The sequence below is a fragment of the Scyliorhinus canicula genome, chromosome 4, assembly GCF_902713615.1.
Source record: "Scyliorhinus canicula chromosome 4, sScyCan1.1, whole genome shotgun sequence".
NCBI classification, from domain to species: Eukaryota; Metazoa; Chordata; class Chondrichthyes; order Carcharhiniformes; family Scyliorhinidae; genus Scyliorhinus; species Scyliorhinus canicula.
In genome coordinates this window covers 129,659,215-129,679,542 of record NC_052149.1, presented here as the reverse complement: position 1 = coordinate 129,679,542, position 20,328 = coordinate 129,659,215, and the positions used below count along the sequence as shown (strand labels likewise).

Below are 20,328 nucleotides of genomic sequence, written 5' to 3'. Positions count from 1 at the left end.
TTTTACAATATCAGCCTTTCCAGTGCAGTTCTTCAACCACCAACACTGTGACTTTACATGGCCTAGTTTATTACAGTGAAAACATTTGAAACTTTTCATTTCTTTTTCACCCTCCTGGATTTCTTTTTAAATCTGAGGTACACTCTCTTTATTGCCTCCCATCAGATCACCTTTACTTTTACCACTTGAGTATTTCTCATGTCCCCAGTTTCTATCCCTCACCGGCAGAAACTGATGTCGGAAACAAATCTTTGATTTATGAACGAATTCATAATCATCTGCCATTTCTGCTGCTAATCTCGCAGTTTCAACCCTCTGTTCTTCTGAATGAGTTCTCACTACATCAGGAATTGAATTTTTAAACTCCTCCAAAAGTATAATTTCTCTGAGAGCTTCATACGTTTGATCTATTTTCAAAGCCCTTATCCACCTATCAAAATTACTCTGTTTGAGCCTTTTAAACTCCATGTATGTTTGACCAAATTCTTTCCTTAAATTTCTAAACCTTTGTCTGTCAGCTTCAGGCCCTAGCTCATATGCACTTAAGATGGATTTCTTAACCTCCTCATACGTTCCAGATACCTCCTCCGGTAATGATGCAAACACTTCACAAGCTCTACCTACCAGCTTTGTTTGAATTAGTAACACCCACATGTCCTGTGGCCATTTCATTTGTTTAGCTACCTTCTCAAATGAAATGAAAAAGGCTTCCACTTCATTCTTGTCAAACCTTGGACTTGAACGTATTTAAATAGATCCCCGCCACGCCTTTGACTTTGACGCTCTTTCTCACTATCCTCATCACTATCATCCCTTTACATCTGCCAATTTTAACTGACTGTCTTGTTTCATGGCCATTTTCTGAAGTTCAAACTCTCTCCCTATCTTTTTCCCTGATCTGTATCTCCCTTTCTCTTTCTTTTTGTTCTGCTGGGGCTATTCTTTCTTTTCTCCTTTCGTATTCAAGCCGCTTTAATTCTTTGTCATGTTCCATTTGTTTAATTTGCCACTGAATTTTTGCCATTTCCAATGAGCCAGACTGTATCTCAGGCAACTTTAAATGCTTAGTCACCGCCATAATTCCCTCACCTTTTCGCATTTTGTCAGGTAATGTTAACTGCAATGTTTTTGCCAAAGCTAACAGTCCGTTTTTAGTCTCTGTAAGTCAGGTACTGCGTGTGACAGTCTCCACCCCCAAAAACCTCTGAGCCTTTGATAGAGCCATTGTCCACAACACACTTGAACTAAAATATCACATCGGAAAAGCAACAATCCTTCACTGTCTTTAAGTTCATAAAAGCCAATCCAATAGATAGACTTTTATCCCGGACGAGCCCCCAATTGTTATGGGAGAGGTGTTTTCAGCACCCCAAAATGTATCATGGAGTTGAACCAACCCCCATCTTTAATGGATTGTTGCTTTTGAAGCATACGGCTTGTTCCCCAGGTGTAGTATTACAATAATGGACAAGTGGTATTTTTAAAAAAACAATGTTTATTCCATGAACTCAAATTAACCTTTTAAATAAACATCCCGTAATTCAAAGATAACCCTGAAAATAATACAACACTACCCAGTCCTGCAAACTGTTCCTTTACACATCCAAAAGACTTCACAAATCCTTCAAACCGAAGCGCATTAGAATTATATTCAATACTGAGACCTTTTTACAATTCCGATTTCACCAAAGGATTAAGAGATAGTCCTTCATGGTAGAGATCACCAGCAATGCAGCTCACAGCCAGACCCAAGTTTTCTTCAAACTGAAACTAAAACTCCCAAAAAGCAGAAGTGAGCTCAGCTCCCCCCGTGACATCACTTCAGTAATATGATTAGCCTCATTTCTTAAAGGTACATTTCTTAATCATCCAATTCTTAAAGGCACTCTCACATAACAATATCATTCCCAACTAATAGTAAAACGCATGCTGGAGATCTGAAGTAAAAACCGAAATGCTGGAAAAATTCAGCAGGTCTACCAGTATCTGTGGAGAGCAAAAAATAGAAGTAATGTTTTGAATTCAATATGACTCTTCTTCAGTTTTCAGTTTTAATAATCTTAGGACAATCCCAAAACGCTTGCAGCCAATTTAGTATTTTTGAAATGTGATCAGTAAATTATTGAATAGGTGGCTAAAGTATTGGTTGTGGAATGTGTATAGAAGCAATTTATATGGACTTCCAAAAGGCATTTTATAAAGATCCCCGTATGAGACTGTTAGCTGAAGTTTAAACTCATGGAATTGATGGTAAATAATTAACTGGGTTAGGAAAGTGGCTGAGAGACAGGAAACAGAGAGGAGGGATAGTGTACAGCTACCCTAATTGGTAGAATGTGACCAGTGATGTCCCGCAAGAATCCATCTTTGGGCTTCAGCTATTTATATTATTTATATGTATTAACACCTCTCAAGGACAGTGAGACTTAGGTGACAAATGCTGGCCCAGCCAGTGATACCCACATAACATGAAATAAAAATAAAATGCTGGGACAGAAAGCAAAATATCCATGTTTTACCATGAAAAACGCTATACGGCATTGTAAGCTGTGTAGATGAAAGACATGAGAAAATCCGTGGCAAATAGGTTTGAGCATAATCAAGTGCATGGTCATTTACTCCCAATGTGAAAAAGATAGAACGGGGTACTTTCAAAATTGTGAAAAGCGAGCTGTAGTAGGAGGTAAAAGAAATTGTAGGGTCCATGTACACAGATCAGTAAAATGATAAAACAGGTACAGAACATAATCAAAAGGCTAATGGAATACTGGCCTTTATTGCTGGGGGATTAGAATACAATGGGGTAGAAATCATGCTTTAGTTGTACAAAACACTGTTTAGACCTGGAAATAGTGTAGTCCTGGACACCATACTTACAGGAGGACATATGTAGACTGGCAGAATGATAGCTGGGCTCTAAGGGTAGTTCTAGGGTAACACGGTGGCACAGTGGTTAGCACTGCTGCCTCATAACGCCAGGCCTGAAGCAGCACGGTGGTGCAGTGGTTAGCACTACTGCCTCTCGCCACCGAGGTCCCAAGTTCGATCCCGGCTCTGGGTCTCTGTCTGTGTGGAGTTTGCACATTCTCCCCATGTTTGCATGGGCTTCGCCCCCACAACCCAAAGATAGAACATCATAGAACAGTACAGCACAGAACAGGCCCTTCGGCCCCCAATGTTGTGCCGGGCATTGTCCGAAGCCAAGATCAACCTATCCCACTCCCTGCCATTCTGGTGTGCTCCATGTGCCTATCCAATAACCGCTTGAAAGTTCCTAAAGTGTCCGGCTCCACTATCACAGCAGGCAGTCCATTCCACACCCTAACCACTCTCTAGTAAAGAACCTACCTTGGACATCCCTCCTATATCTCCCACGCTGAATCATATAAGTATGCCCCCTTGTAACAGCTACATCCACCCGAGGAAATAGTCTCTGAACTATCTATCTATCCCCCTCATCATCTTATAAACCTCTATTAAGTCGCCTCTCATCCTCCTCCGCTCCAAAGAGAAAAGTCCTAGCTCCCTCAACCTTTCCTCATAAGACCTATCCTGCAAACCAGGCAGCATCTGGTAAATCTCCTTTGCACCCTTTCAAATGCTTCCACATCCTTCCTATAGTGAGGTGACCAGAACTGCATACAATACTCCAAATGTGGTCTTACCAGGGTCATGTACAGTTGCAGCATAACCCCGCGGCTCTTAAACTCAAGACCCCTGTTAATAAACGCTAACACACTATAGGCCTTCTTCACGGCTCTATCCACTTGGGTGGCAACCTTCAGACATCTGTGGACAGGAACCCCAAGATCTCTCTGTCCCTCCACATTCCTCAGAACCCTGCCGTTGACCCTGTAATCCGCATTTATATTTTTTCTACCAAAATGAATCACCTCGCACTTATCAGGGTTAAACTCCATCTGCCATTTTTTGGCCCAGCTCTACATCCTATCAATGTCTCTTTGCAGCCTACAACAGCCCTCCACCTCATCCACTACTCCACCAATCTTGGTGTCATCAGCAAATTTGCTGGCCCACCCTTCAGGCCCCTCCTCCAAGTCATTGATAAAAATTACAAATAGCAGAGGACCCAGCACTGATCCCTGTGGTACACTGCTGGTAACTGGTCTTCAGTCTGAAAACTTTTCATCCACCACCACCCTCTGTCTTCTACATGATAGCAAGTTACTTATCCAGTTGGCCAAATTTCCCTCTATCCCACACCTCCTTACTTTCTTCATAAGCCGACCATGGGGAACCTTATCAAATGCCTTACTAAAATCCATGTATACGACATCAACTGCTCTACCTTCATCTATACACTTAGTTACCTCCTCAAAGAATTCAATCAAATTTGTGAGGCAAGACTTATCCTTCACGAATCCATGTTGACTATCCCGGATTAAACTGCATCTTTCCAAATAGTCATAGATCCTATCCTTCAGGACCTGTTCCATTAACTTTCTGACCACCGAAGTAAGACTAACCGGCCTATAATTACCAGTGTCATTCCTATTCCCTTTCTTGAACAGAGGAACAACATTCGCCACTCTCCAGTCCTCTGGCACTATCCCCGTAGACAGTGAGGACCCAAAGATCAAAGCCAAAGGCTCTGCAATCTCATACCTTGCCTCCCAAAGAATCCTTGGATATATCCCATCTGGCCCAGGGGACTTATCGGCCCTCAGGTTTTTCAAAATTGCGAATACATCCTTCCTCAGAACATCTACCTCCTCCAGCCTACCCGCCTGTATCACACTCTCATCCTCAAATACATGGCCCCTCTCCTTGGTGAACACTGAAAAAAAGTATTCATTCAACCCCTCTCCTATTTCTTCTGACTCCATGCACAAGTTCCCACTACTGCCCTTGACTGGCCCTAACCCCACCCTAGTCATTCTTTTATTTCTCACATAAGAGTAAAAAGCCTTCGGGTTTTCCTTGATCCGACCCGCAAAGGACTTCTCATGCCCCCTCCTAGCTCTCCTAAGCCCTTTTTTAAAGCTCATTCCTTTTTACCTTGTAACCCTCAAGCGACCCAACTGAACCTTGTTTTCTCATCCTTACATACGGTTCCTTTTTCCTCTTGACAAGACATTCAACCTCTTTGTGAATCATGGTTCCCTCACACGGCCATTTCCTCCCTGCCTGACAGAGACATACCTATCAAGGACACGCAGTATTTGTTCCTTGAACAAGCTCCACTTTTCATTTGCGCCTTTCCCTGACAGTTTCTGTTCCCATCTTCTGCTCCCTAATTCTTGCCTAATCGCATCATAATTACCCCTCCCCCAATTATAAACCATGCCCTGCCGTATGGCCCTATCCCTCTCCATTGCAATAATGAAAGACACCGAATTGTGGTCACTATCTCCAAAGTGCTCTGCCACAAACAAATCTAACACTTGGCCTGCTTCATTTCCCAGTACCAAATCCAATGTGGCCCCCCCTCTTGTCGGCCTATCCACATATTGTGTCAGGAAACCCTCCTGCACACACTGTACAAAAACTGCCCCATCCGAACTGTTCGACCTACAGAGGTTCCAATCAATATTTGGAAAGTTAAAGTCACCCATGACAACTATCCTGAGACCTCCACACCTATCCATAATCTGTTTTGTAATTTCTTCCTCCACATCTTTATTACTATTTGGGGGCTTGTAGAAAACTCCTAACAACGTTACCGCTCCTTTCCTATTTCTAACTTCGGCCCATATTACCTCAGTAGGCAGAACCCCTTCGAACTGCCTTTCTGCAGCCGTTAAACTATCCTTGATTAACAATGCTACTCCTCCACCTCTTTTACCACCTTCCCTACTCTTACTGAAATATCTATACCCTGGAACTTCTAACAACCATTCCTGTCCCTGTTCTAACCATGTCTCCGTAATGGCCACAACGTCATAGTCCCAAGTACCAATCCATGCTCCAAGTTCACCTACCTTATTCCGGATGCTAGACACACTTAGACACACTTCAACCCACCTTTCTGTCTGCCGGTACACTCCTGCGACCTTGATACCCTCCTTTGTACCGCACTACTCTCAACACTGGCTTCTGGACTACAGCTCGTTTTCCCATTCTACTGACAAATTAGTTTAAACCCCCCAAAGAGCCGTAGCAAATTTCCCTCCCAGGATATTGGTGCCCCTCTGTCTAGAAGTGCAGGGTAGGTGGATGGGCCACACTAAATTGCCCCTTAATTGGAAAAAATGAATTGTCCATACTAAATTGCCCCTTAGTGTCCAGGGATGCACAGGTTAGGTGGGGTTGGGGATAGTGTGGGGGAAGTGGACCTTGTTAGGGTGTTCTTTCAGAGGGTTGGTGTGGATTTGTTGGGCTGAATGACCTCCTGCACTGTAGGGATTTTATGGTTAAATTACAAGGAGAGATTTGATTGAAGTTTAATATACTAAGGAAAACAGATTGGGTAGATCAAAATACATTATTTTGATTGGTTAGGGAGTCAAGGAACAGGGTGTGTGACTGACATATTAGAGTCACGAATTTCAGGAGTGAATTCAGGAACAATTTCCATAAGTGCAGCTCTCCCTCAGTACTGCGCTGGAGTATCTGCCTGCATTTTGTGTTCATTTTCCACTCCAGTCACTGGAGCACAGGATTCAGCTGGATATTTCCAGTGCAGTATGAGGGATTGCTGGACTGTCAGGGGTGGAGTCTGTTGGACGAGACATGGAATAAGTCAGCCCTCTCAAAGGAGCATGGAAGATCCAGTGGCAGAATTTTGAAGAGGGGCAGGACAATTGTTTCACGGTTCTGACTTTAAACCAAAGTTACTAACAACAGATTATCTAGGCTTTTCCTCTTTGCTGTTTGTGGGATCTTGCTGTGCACAAATTGGCTACACTTCGAAAGTACATCATTGACTGTAAAGTTATTGAGATGTCCTGAGATTTTTCTGTACTGACCTGAGGATCTAACCGATAAAATAGAACCCAGTTCTCAAGGCCCAGCTAAGATTCTATCTCCTGTGGGCAGCAAGCGAGTCACCCTTTTGTAGCCTGTCAGCAAACAGTAGCGAGCAAGCCTCAAACGGCAAACTATTATTCCTTTTCTAGATTGTGACCTTGCCAGTCCAGAGAGTGAAAAATCATGGAAGTCAACACCTCTCTAAACCATCACCCCCAACTGGCAGGGGGCATGTGGGGCACCCTGGGAAGCAGGACAGGAGGTTCTCGGGGCGAAGGAATGTTATCCTTGGCAACAATTAGACAAATGAGGTTTGGTCTGATATATACTGGGACTGGAAATGGCACCGAGGCAGGCTTGAGCTCTGAATGGGATCATGCTGTCCCTCTCCTACATTCAGTTCCTTATAACACTTCTCTTTCTTTTTCTTAGACTATGCAGAGTTCACGTTTCTGGGCCTTTTCCTGTCCGAGATGTTCCTAAAGATGTACGGCTGTGGTCTGCGACTTTATTTTCACTCGTCCTTCAATTGTTTTGATTGTGGGGTGAGTCCAACATTAAGCATCTTGTCAAAATAAAATTTCCAGTACATGGTAGCTGGTACCTGATTCTGCAGTACAGTGTGACTATCAATGGTATTACACCCCTGCAGTACAGTGTGACTATCAATGGTGTTAGACCCCTGCAGTACAGTGTGACTATCAATGGTATTAGACCCCTGCAGTACAGTGTGACTATCAATGGTATTAGACCCCTGCAATGCAGTGTGACTATCAATGGTGTTAGACCCCTGCAGTACAGTGTGACTATCAATGGTATTAGACCCCTGCAATGCAGTGTGACTATCAATGGTATTACACCCCTGCAGTACAGTGTGACTATCAATGGTGTTAGACCCCTGCAGTACAGTGTGACTATCAATGGTGTTAGACCCCTGCAGTACAGTGTGACTATCAATGGTATTAGACCCCTGCAATGCAGTGTGACTATCAATGGTGTTAGACCCCTGCAGTACAGTGTGACTATCAATGGTGTTAGACCCCTATAATACAGTGTGACTGCCTATGGTATTAGATCCCTGCAGTACAATGTGACTGTCTATGGTATTAGATTCCTGCAGTACAATGTAACTGTCTATGGTATCAGAATCCTGCAGTACCGTGTGACTATCTATGGTACCAGACCCCTGCAGTACCGTGTGACTGTCTATGGTACCAGACCCCTGCAGTGTAGTGTGACTGTCTATGGTACCACACCCCTGCAGTACAATGTGACCATCCATGGTATCAGAGACTTGCAGTACAGTGTGACTGTCAAGGAATAATGCCCTTGCAGCATAGTGTGACTATCAAGGAATAATACCCATGCAGTACAGTTGATTGTCTATGGTATCAGACCCCTGCTGAATAGTGTGACCATCTATGGTATCAGAGACTTGCAGTACAGTGTGACTGTCAAGGAATAATACCCTTGCATCACAGTGTGACTGTCAAGGAATAATACCCATGCAGTACAGTCGATTGTCTATGGTATCAGACCCCTGCTGAATAGTGTGACTATGGTATCAGACCCCTGCTGTACATTGTGACTATCTATGGTATCAGACCTGCAGTGCAGTGTGACTGTCAAGGAATAATACCCATGCAATACAGTGTGACTATCTATGGTATCAGACCCCTGCTGTACAGTGTGACTATCTATGGTATCAGACCCTTGCAGTGCAGTTTGACTGTCAAGGAATAATACCCATGCAGTACAGTGTGACTATCTATGGTATCAGACCTCAGTAATACAGTATGACTGTCTATCATATCAGACCACTGTAATATAGTGTGACTGCCTATGGTATTATATCCCTGTATACAAAGTGACTGACTATGGTATCGAACTGCTGTATTATTTTGAGACTATGTCTGGTACTTGCCCCTTTATTGCTCTGTCACTGTCCTTGCTATCTAATGACGACAATATTTTTTCCATATTTGTTGATGAGATATTAGTATTGCATGGAAGGCGTTAAATGCACATCCCTAATTGCACTTGAGAAGCTGGTGATGAACTGCATTGTTGAAGTGCTGCAGGCCATGTTGTGTAGGTTTTAGTTTAGGAAGTGATTTCTTGAATTTTAATCCAATGACAGTGAAATGCTGGTGATATATTTCCAAGTCAAGATAAGTGGCTTGCTGGTACTGGAGTTTGCATGGGCCTGCTCATTGAGCCTTCTCTACCATTCAGTAGGATCCTGGTGGCTCTTCTGCCTCAACTCCATTTTTCCCTCCTTCCCCCTCCCCCTCATCCCTTTATTCGTTGAAAGGCGAATACCTTGTCTATCCCAGCCTTAAATATATTCACCAATGGAGCATCCACAACTCAGAGGGTTAGAAAATTACAAAGACTCACAACCCTTTGAGTAAAGAATTTTCTCCTCATCTCAGTCCTGGATGATCGACCCTACAGCCTCATTCTTGTGTTATGGGCCAGGGTTTAGAGAACCCCAAAGTATATCATGGAGTTCACCTGACCCACAACTTTTAATAGATTGTGGTATGGGGAGCGGACGGCCTACTCTAGTGGTGTGGTACAGCAGAAATGGAAAAGTATTTTGTAAAGCAAAACAATGTTTATTCTATGAACTCAAGTTAACCTTTTTAAAACATACAGTGAAGATCTTAGCAACCATTACTTTAAATACAACCCACAAAGAATACAACACTAAGTAAACCTTTAAGCTTTCCTTTTAACACCCATACGACTTCAAAACAAAACCTTTATCAGAAGCACATCAGGTTAAAGTCACTAATGAAAACATTTATAATTCTGAATTCACCAAATGATCAAGAGATAGTCTTTTGATGGCAGAGAGAACAGCAGTACACCTGCTTGGTCTGGCTTCAGCGCCAACACTGAAAACAAAACTAAAACACACCCTGCAGCAAACAGCCTAAAACGAAAGTTAAAATCTGACAGACAGCCAAGCTCCACCCACTCTCTGACATCACTGCAGTAGTAAACACCCATTTCTTAAATGCACTCTCACTACAGATATCTATATACGCACACGCCCCATTTCTAAACAACATTTCTTAAAGGTACTCTCACATGACACTTGTAAACATCAATGATTATAGGGACATGTTAAGTTCTAGAAACTGCATTAATAGAAGCAGGCTGAACAGATTGGCAGAAATTGATTTTGCCAGATGGCCTCATTATGAATGCTTAGCTGAGCTCCAAGATTATTAATGGACTCAGCCCGGCAGGGGATTGTTTACACAGTTGCAAAGGGATCTGCGAGATTTGTTTGGTTGACACTTTTAGGAGTTTGTAATAACTCCCACTTTTATTGAAGTGGTTTTTCAATGTCTATATATTTATTTGGACAGGGTTAAGAGGTGTTAAGGAATTAAACTTTTCTTCAATGGGACTTTCACTGGCTGTGTTTGATTAACAGCTTTATGAGACTGACAGTTTTATGAGATTGTAAGGGGAGCAATTTGTTTACAAAAGAATGTTGAAGGTTAGATTATTTTTCTTGAGCTCTTCAAAAAATGGCTTGTATTATTATATGGCTCATGAGTTCTGTAGCTAGTGGATACTGGATCAGTAGCACATAGGAGACACAGGATGGAAGAGTGCATGATGAGGGCTAGAGGGTTGAACCATCATGAATAGAACTGGGTCAATAACCCAGGCTGGTTTAGCACATGGCTAAAGAGCTGGCTTTTAAAGCAGACTAAGGCAGGCCAGCAGAATGGTTCAATTCCCGTACCAGCCTCCCCGAACAGGCGCCAGAATGTGGCGATTAGGGGCTTTTCACAGGAACTTCATTTGAAGCCTACTTGTGACAATAAGCGATTTTCATTTCATTTCATTTCAGTAAACCCATTGGTCTTGCCTTGAGGAACCTCTGTTGCCATTGTAGCCCCAACTCCAGCTCATGTCTTGAGTCCCAGAGACCAAAACATTGAATGAACTGACTTTTAGAAGTTGGGAATGTGATGTTGGGAAATGGCCCGAGTCACGACTCCCAAACTGAAGATGAAAATCCAGTCTGAGGTCTTTCTGTCATTTATTAAATTCTTTCATGGGATGTGGGTGTTGCTGGCTGGGTCAGAATTTATTGTCCATCTCTAAATGCCCTTGAGAAGGTGGTGGTGAGCTGCCTTCTTAAACCGCTGCAGGACAGGTAGCCTAGGTACACCCACTGTGCTGTTAGGGAGGGAGTTCTAGGATTTTGACCCAGTGACAGTAATGGAACGGCGATCTATTTCCAAGTCAGGATGTGAGTGGCTTGGAGGGGAACTTCCAGGTGATGGTGTTCCCAGTGCACCTTCTGCTCTTATCCTTCCAGATGATAGTGGTCATGCGTTTGGAAGGTGCTGCCTAAGGAGTCTGTGTAACTGCTTGGTGTTGGAGCTGAGTAAAACTGTGACTCTCCTGGCACCAGGTGCATGCAGTAATGTGTGACTATCAGGTATCAGACAACTGTAGCACTGTGTGACTGCTTCTGTTCTCAGACACCTATTACACCATGGAACCATATTTAGTATTAGATCCACTGAACTACAGTATGACAGTGTCTGTAATCAGACCATTTTGTAATTTTGACTGTTTAGTATCAGAAACCTTTAATACTGGGTGACTGTCTCCGGTTATCAGCCATCTGTAGCAGTCTAAGATTGTGGACATTAGACACCTGTAGTATTGTGCGACTAGCAGTGGATCCCTATAATACTGTGCGTGCTGACTCTGGTTTCAAAACTTTGGACTGACTGTTACAATTCATGCCTACCCCAATCCCTTGTAAAACTGTATGACTATCTGGCACCAGATCCATCCAATATTGTGGACTGTTTGCTATCCGATAATTATAACACTGTACAATTGTCCATGGCATCAGAATCCTGTAATAATGAGTTTATCTTGTTATGGGCCAGGGTTTAGAGAATCCAAAGTGTAACATGGAATTCACCAGACCAACAACTTTTACTAGATTGTGGTATGGGGAGCACACGGCCCACTCTACAGGTGTGAAATTTAAAAGTAATTTTTAAAGCAAAACAATGTTTATTCTATGAACTCAGTTAAACTTTTTAAAACATACAATGAATATCTTAGCAACCATCAATTCAAATACACCCCCCAAAGAATACAACACTCAAAGTAATCCTTAAACTTTCCTTTCAACACCCATAAGACAGAAATCCTTTTTACAGAAGCACATCAGGTTTAATTTCTCTACTGAGAGCAGTTATCACTCTGAATTCACCAAATGATCTAGAGATAGTCTTTAGATGGCAGAGAGATCGAAATGACACCTTCTTTGGCTGGCTTCAGCTCCAACACCAAAACGAAACCAAAAAACACATACACATCCAAGCTTTTTCTCAAAGCGAAACTAAAAAGCAGAGCCAGAGCTCAACTCCACCCACACTCTGACATCACTGCAGCCACTTGAGCAGACAAACATTTCTTAAAGTGACATTCTCAAGACACCTCCCCCCAAGAAAAAAAAATAAACCATCAACTTCAAGATGGTTTCATTTTTCACCTTTTCACTTTCCTTTAAGAAATGCACTCAGAGGGCAGCATGGTGGCCTAGTGGTTAGCACAACCGCCTCACGGCGCTGAGGTCCCAGGTTCGATCCCGGCTCTGGGTCACTGTCCGTGTGGAGTTTGCACATTCTCCCCGTGTCTGCGTGGGTTTCGCCCCCACAACCCAAAAACGTGCAAGCTAGGTGGATTGGCCACGCTAAATTGCCCCTTAATTGGAAAAATGATTGGGTACACTAAATTTATAAAAAAAAAAGAAATGCACTCAGTAAATATACGAAAAGTTTCAAAAAACAACACACGCAAACATTTACTAATAACATAGTCCATTTTTGTTCTCCTTCCTCCAACTGGGATCCTTCTCGATTGACAGTCTCTTTAGACAAAAAGGTCTCTGCACGATCCATCCATTTCTCCACGCCTCGGAATTTCTCTTTTAAGTCAGATGCTTTAGTTCAGTCTGATCACAGAGTCCCTTGTAATTCTCCAATGCAGGAGCATTGGTTATCACAGTTTTTGTGCAGTCAAATGCTTGTTGACACTCCGATGTCCACTAGAATTTGTTACGCTTCTTCCGCAAGTCCGTCAGTGGAACCAAACTGCTAAAATTCGGTACAAATTTCCGGTAAAATCCACTCATACCCAGAAATCGTATTATTTTGCGTTGTGTCGAGGGTATCGGAAACTCCCCAATTTTGTTTTCACATCCCGTGGGACTATTCGACCCTGTGCGATTGTATGGCCAAGGAAAGTGACTTGGACATTACCCAATTCACTTTTGGCCCGGTTTATCACCAAACCCACCTCCTGAAGTCGCTCAAATAACTCCATCAAATGCTTCAAATGTTCTGTCCATGTCTGGCTAAAAATTACCGGATAGTCGATGTAAACTGCACAATTGGGTAATCGTGAAACAACTTTATTAGTTAACTGCTAAAATGTCTCTGGGGTGTTTTTCATGTCAAATGGCATAACTTTAAATTGGTATATTCCATCTGGAGTCAGAAAAGCTGAAATCTCCTTCGCCCTGTCAGATAAAGGTACCTGCCAGTAACCTTTGAGTAAATCCAATTTGTAAATACAACCTGATTGTCCCACTTTCTCAAACGTGGGATAGGTTAAGAGTCCGTTCTTGTAACTGCATTAACCTTTCTATAGTCCACACACAACCGTTGGGTACCGTCCGGCTTTGGTACCATCACTATGGATGAGCTCCATTGGCTGCAACCCACTTCAATTATGCCATTTTCAAGCATACTTTCATTCTCTCTGTTAACCTGTGCCAATTTTAATGGGTTAAGTCTATATGGATGTTTGATTGGAACAGCATATCCCACATCTACTTCACGTATAGCCATTTTAGTGCTTCCCAACTGATCTCCACAAACTTGCCCATGTGATTATCAATAACTCTTTCAGGTCAGTCCGTTTTTCCTCTGGAAGGTAACTCAACAATTTATCCTAATTTTTAAGAACATCCTCATTTTCCAATTTAATTTGAGGTATGTCAAATTCACAGTCATCTGGATTTGGTTCGTCACTTTGAGTTAGAATCATTAAAACCTCCTCCTTTTTCTCTCCTTCCCTTTCAAAGTACCTTTTAAGCATATTCACATGACACACTCAATGAGTTTTCCTTCTATCTGACGTTCTTGCCACATAATTCACCTCACTTAATTTCCTTTCAATCTGATAAGGTCCACAAAACTTTACTTTTAAAGGTTCACCTACCACTGGTAACAATACTCAAAACTTTATCTCCGCCGGCAAAACTACAAACTTTGGATTTCTTGTCCGCTACCCGTTTCATCACATGTTGTGCAACTTTTAAATGTTTTCTAGCCAATTTCCCTGCTCTATTTAATCGTTACCTAAAATTTGACAAGTAATCCAATAATGTAAGTTCTGATTTCTCACTCACCAATTTTTCCTTAATCAATTTAAGTGGTCCTCTTACCTCATGACCAAAAAGTAGTTCAAAAGGACTGAATTTGGTTGACTCATTAGGTGCATCCCTAATTGCAAACAGTACGAATGGAATTCCTTTATCCCAATCCTCTGGATAATCTTGACAATAAGCCCTCAACATTGTCTTTAATGTCTGATGCCACCTTTCTTATGCTCCCTGCAATTTTGGATGGTATGCAGTTGATTTAAATTGTTTTATTCCTAAGCTATCCATGACTTCTTTGAATAACTTTGAGGTAAAATTAGATCCTTGATCCGATAGTATTTCTGTGGGTAGTCCAGATCTAGTAAAGAATTTAAGTAACTCCTCCACAATCTTTTTAGCTGTAATATTGGTTTCTGGAATGGCCTCTGGAAACCTAGTAGGCACATCCATCATAGTCGAAAGATATTGATTCTCACTTTTCGTTTTAGGAAGCGGTCCTACGCAATCAATTAGGACCCTTGTAAAAGGTTCCTCAAACGTTGGAATGGGTATTAAGGGCACTGGTTTTATTTAAAAGGTCTCCATTTTCTCATCAAAACATCACTTTTACAGTAATAACACTCTGGTATACACTCAGATTCCTCTTCCGTGTATGCTTTCTGATACATCCAGTTTATTTCTACATCTTTCTGTTGTAACTCCGCCAATTTTGCTGAACTAAAAATATCCAACTCATCCTCGACCTGTTCTTGTTCTTTTTCAACCATCTGATCAAAAATCGGTTCTGATAATTACACTTCAACTTCATCTTCACTCTTTGATTTCTCCTCTCATCTTAACCTATGAATTTGCAACCTTGTTACTACACAATCCTGAAAAATCCCAGGATATTCGTCCTTCAACACTTCAGATGTCTGATTTTCCACTGGCTTATCAACCACAGTAGGCATCACTCCCACCTGCGATCCATTACCCAAGATAAATTGTATTCCTGGACATGATAGTTTCTCTGTTACTCCTACTACCACTTCACCACTCTTCACTGGACTTTCCAACCTTGCCTTATATAATGGAACTACTCTTCCCATCCTGAATTCCACATATTACCACCTTTTCTGGCAATATTCCTCACAAATTACATAACTCTTCACCTTTTACCATTAAAGATTGACTAGCTCCTGTACCTCTTAGAATTGTGACTGATTCAGCTGCTCCTCCTGATATACATGAGTAAACGTTACCCACACAAGTAAATTATTTAAAAACATCTGGCACCTTCTTATCAATCACCTCTTGATCAGACTGTACAATCTTTTGCACCTCCTTTGCTTCACTTGGGCTTTCCTTCACCACTTTATCAAACCTCACTGTCTTATCCTGTTTTACCATATCAGCCTTCCCAGTGCTTTTCTTCCACCACCAACACTGACTTTACATGGCTTAGTTTATTACAGTGAAACATTTTAAACTTTTCAAGTCTCTTTCACCCTCCTGGATTCCTTTTTTTAAACCTAAAGTACGCTCTCCTTGTTATCTCCCATCAGATCACCTTTGCCTTTACCACTTGAGTCCCCATCTCATGTCCCCAGTTTCTATTCCTCACAGACTGAAACTGATGTCGGAAACCAAGCTATGATTTATGAACTACTTCATAATCATCTGCCATTTCTGCTGCTAACCTCTCAGTTTTAACCCTCTGCTCTTCCATGTGAGTTCTCACTACATCAGGAATTGAATTTTTAAACTCCTCTAAAAGTATAATTTGGCTGAGAGCTTCATACGTTTGAACTATTTTCAAAGCCCTTATCCACCTATCAAAATTACTCTGTTTGATCCTTTCAAACACCATGTATGTTTGACCAAATTATTTCCTTAAATTTCTAAATCTTTGTCTGTAGATTTTAGGCACTAGTTCATATGCACCTAAGATGGATTTACTTCACTGGCCGTACCTACCAGCTTTGTTTGAATCAGTAATACCCACGTGTCCTGTGGCCATTTCATTTGTTGAGCTACCTTCTCAAATGAAATGAAAAAAGGCTTCTATCTCCTTCTCATCAAATTTGGCAATGCTTGGACATATTTAAATAGATCCTCATCTATTGAGGATGATTTCTCACTATCCTCATCACTATCATCCAACTGTATGTTTCCCTTTACATCTGCCAATTTTAACTGACTGTCATGTTTCATGGCTATTTTCTGAAGTTCAAACTCTCTCTATCTTTTTCCCTGATGTATCTCCCTTTCTCTTTCTTTTTGTTCTGCTAGGGCTATTCTTTCTGTTTTCTTTTCTTCACTCTTTTTTTCTTTTTCCTTTCTATCTCTTTCTTTCTCCACTCTCTCTCTTTCGTATTCAAGCTGCTTTAATTGTTTCTCATGTTCCATTTGTTTAATTTGTAACTGAATTTTTGCTATTTCCAATGAGCCAAACTGTATCTCAGGCAATTTTAAATGCTTAGCCACTGCCATCCTTACCTCATCTTTTCACATTTTGTCAGGTAATGTTAACGATTCTGCCAACTCTAAAAGCCTGTTTTTAGTCTCTGTCCGTAAGGTACTGCGTGTGACCGTCTCCACCCCCAAAAAGTTCAGAGCCTCTGAAAGAGCCATTGTCCACGACACACTCCCTACATAAACTGGAAAACAACCACAATATGCTCACCCCTCACATTTCTTTAAGTTCAGAAAGCGAACCCAGTAGATAGACATTTACCCCCTTCGAGCCCCCAATTTGTTATGGGCCAGGGTTTAGAGAACACCAAAGTGTATCATGGAATTCACTTGACCCGCAACTTTTAATAGATTGTGGTAATGGGGAGCACAGGGGCCTACTGTACAAGTGTGGTGCAACAGATATCCACAGTACTTTTAAATTAAAACAATGTTTATTTATGAAACCAGTTAACACTTTATAAACCCACAGTAAACATCTTAACGACTATCAACACCAATAAATCCCTAAAAGAATACAGTAACTCTTAATCTTTCCTTGCAACACCCATAAGACAAAAAGAACCCTTTGGTCAGAAAGACATCAGGTTTAACTTCACTACTGAGAACAGTTACCACGTTGAAATCACCAAATGGACATTCATAAGCTTGCAGAGATTCATACACATCTTGCTGTGACTGCAGCGTCTCCAAAACTAAAACAAAACTAAAAAAACACAGACACACCCAAGCTTTTCCTCAAAGCAAAACTAAAAAGCAGAGCCAGAGCTCAGCTCCACCCACACTCTGACATAACTGCAACCACTTGAGCAGACAAACATTTCTTGAAGTGACATTCCCGTGACAGTCTGGTATTGTAGAGTCACAGAGACACTATGGCATATTTACCGGCATGGTGGCACAGTGGTTAACACTTCCGTACTCTCAGCGCCAGGCATCCGCATTCAATTCCGGCTTTGAGTAACTGTGTGGCGTTTGTACATTCTCCCCGTATCTGCGTGGGTTTGCTCCTGGTTCTCTGGTTTTCTCCCACAGTCAGAGATGAATTAGGTGAATTGGCTATGATAAAATTGCCCCTTAGTGTCCAGCGATGTGGATTGGCCATGCTAAATTGTGCATTTGTGCCCAAACAGGTGCAGGTTACAAGGTTATGAGGATAGGGTGGAGCAGTAGGCCGCGGTGGGGTGCTCTTTTAGTGGTCGGTGCAGATTTGATGGCCTGAATGGCTTCCTTCTGCACTTCAGGTATTCTATGGATTCTGTACGAAGTCTTACAACAGCAGGTTAAAGTTCAACAGGTTTGTTTGGAATCGCTAGCTTTTGGAGCACAGCTCCTTCATCAGGTTGACTCACTGTTGACTGTTTGCCACGATCCCAGAAACAGAAAACACTCTGAAATTTTGAAGATCTCCAACCAATTCAACTTGATTTCGCGCAGCCAATCCCGTTCCATGAGACTTGGCTGATGTCCTCGGCAATGATCATCGGTCGCTGGCATCCTGTTGCTTGCATTACACTGGCGTTGGGGTTGTTCCCAAGATTTTCAAGGTTTCTCCCGTATATGTCGCCAACCTAGCTGTTGTGTCACCCAAGTTAAAGACTGAACTACTTCTCGAAGATATTTGAACGTTTGTTCGTCCACAAACATGGCCGATGCCCAGGTGTCAACCTCCATCTTTGGTGGTCTTCCATTTATTGTGAGGACTATCTCAACTGGGGCTTTTTTGCTCACTTTCACCATGTTTAGTTTGTCCGTTTCAGGTTCTCCGTCTGAATTCCTCTCCACTTAGTTCACTGGAGTCATACATTGATTTGTTTGATCTGGTGCTTTCTGCCTGGCATGAATTTAGTGGAATTTTTTGAGGACATTACCAGTGCAGTAGATAACAGGGAGCCAATGGATGTGGTATATCTGGATTTCCAGAAAGCCTTTGACAAGGTGCCACACAAAAGGTTGCTGCATAAGATAAAGATGCATGGCATTAAGGGTAAAGTAGTAGCATGGATAGAGGATTGGTTAATTAATAGAAAGCAAAGAGTTGGGATAAATGGGTGTTTCTCTGGTTGGCAATCAGTAGCTAGTGGTGTCCCTCAGGGATCCGTGTTGGGCCCACAATTGTTCACAATTTACATAGATGATTTGGAGTTGGGGACCAAGGGCAATGTGTCCAAGTTTGCAGATGACACTAAGATGAGTGGTAAAGCGAAACGTGCAGAGGATACTGGAAGTCTGCAGAGGGATTTGGATAGGTTAAGTGAATGGGCTAGGGTCTGGCAGATGGAATACAATGTTGACAAATGTGAGGTTATCCATTTTGGTAGGAATAACAGAAAACGGGATTATTATTTAAACGATAAAATATTAAAGCATGCCGCTGTGCAGAGAGACTTGGGTGTGCTAGTGCATGAGTCACAGAAGGTTGGTTTACAAGTGCAACAGATGATTAAGAACTCAAATGGAATTTTGTCCTTCATTGCTAGAGGGATGGAGTTTAAGACTAGGGAGGTTATGTTGCAATTGTATAAGGTGTTAGTGCGGCCACACCTGGAGTATTGTGTTCAGTTTTGGTCTCCTTACTTGAGAAAGGACGTACTGGCACTGGAGGGTGTGCAGAGGAGATTCACTAGGTTAATCCCAGAGCTGAAGGGGTTGGATTATGAGGAGAGGTTGAGTAGACTGGGACTGTACTCGTTGGAATTTAGAAGGATGAGGGGGGATCTTATAGAAACATTTAAAATTATGAAGGGAATAGATAGGATAGATGCGGGCAGGTTGTTTCCACTGGCGGGTGACAGCAGAACTAGGGGACATAGCCTCAAAATAAGGGGAAGTAGATTTAGGACTGAGTTTAGGAGGAACTTCTTCACCCAAAGGGTTGTGAATCTATGGAATTCCTTGCCACTGAAGCTACTGGGTGATGGGGCATTCTCCCGACCCTTGGAGGTAGACAGGGCTCACAGAGCACTTGCGAGGAAGCCGTGAACGGGTGACCCCCCCCCCCCCCCCAAGGGCAATGGTGGTGAGATTCCACAGGTAGTTGGATAAGGAGCACATTCTACAGTGAGCCAAGCAGACACGGAGCTGGAAGTGGGACAGTAGTATCCTGCGGGTCTACCAAGACCTGTGTGGAGGTGTGTTAGATTCTTCTGATTCTTCTCCCCCCCCCCCCCCCCCCCGGCTCGGAAGAATCGCGGGGGTGCCAGGGGGGCGTGAAAAAAGTCGGGAGGCCCTCCCGCGATTCTCCCACGCTGCGTGGGGAGCGGAGAATTCCGCCCCATATCTGGAGTCAGTATAGATGTTAGCAGTTCTATCTCTTGCCATATGACATGCTTCTATTGGTGCCTTTAGTTTGGCCTGCTGAGCTAATGTACCTGGGGGCAAACGTCCTTCAGCTAATAGAACATAGAACATAGAACGATACAGCGCAGTACAGGTCCTTCGGCCCTCAATGTTGCACCGACATGGAAAAAACTAAAGGCCATCTAACCTACACTATG

The 20,328-nt window shown here is 42.4% G+C and overlaps 1 protein-coding gene across 1 annotated transcript in view; it reads left to right on the top strand.

Moving 5' to 3' along the window:
* Positions 1 to 20,328, top strand: part of LOC119964246 (probable voltage-dependent R-type calcium channel subunit alpha-1E) — a 1,062,240-nt gene that overhangs the window by 625,293 nt on the left and 416,619 nt on the right. Inside the window, exon 13 of the mRNA XM_038793526.1 lies at positions 7,363 to 7,475. Coding sequence (XP_038649454.1) covers positions 7,363 to 7,475 — 113 coding nt within the window. The remainder of the gene's footprint in view (positions 1 to 7,362; positions 7,476 to 20,328) is intronic.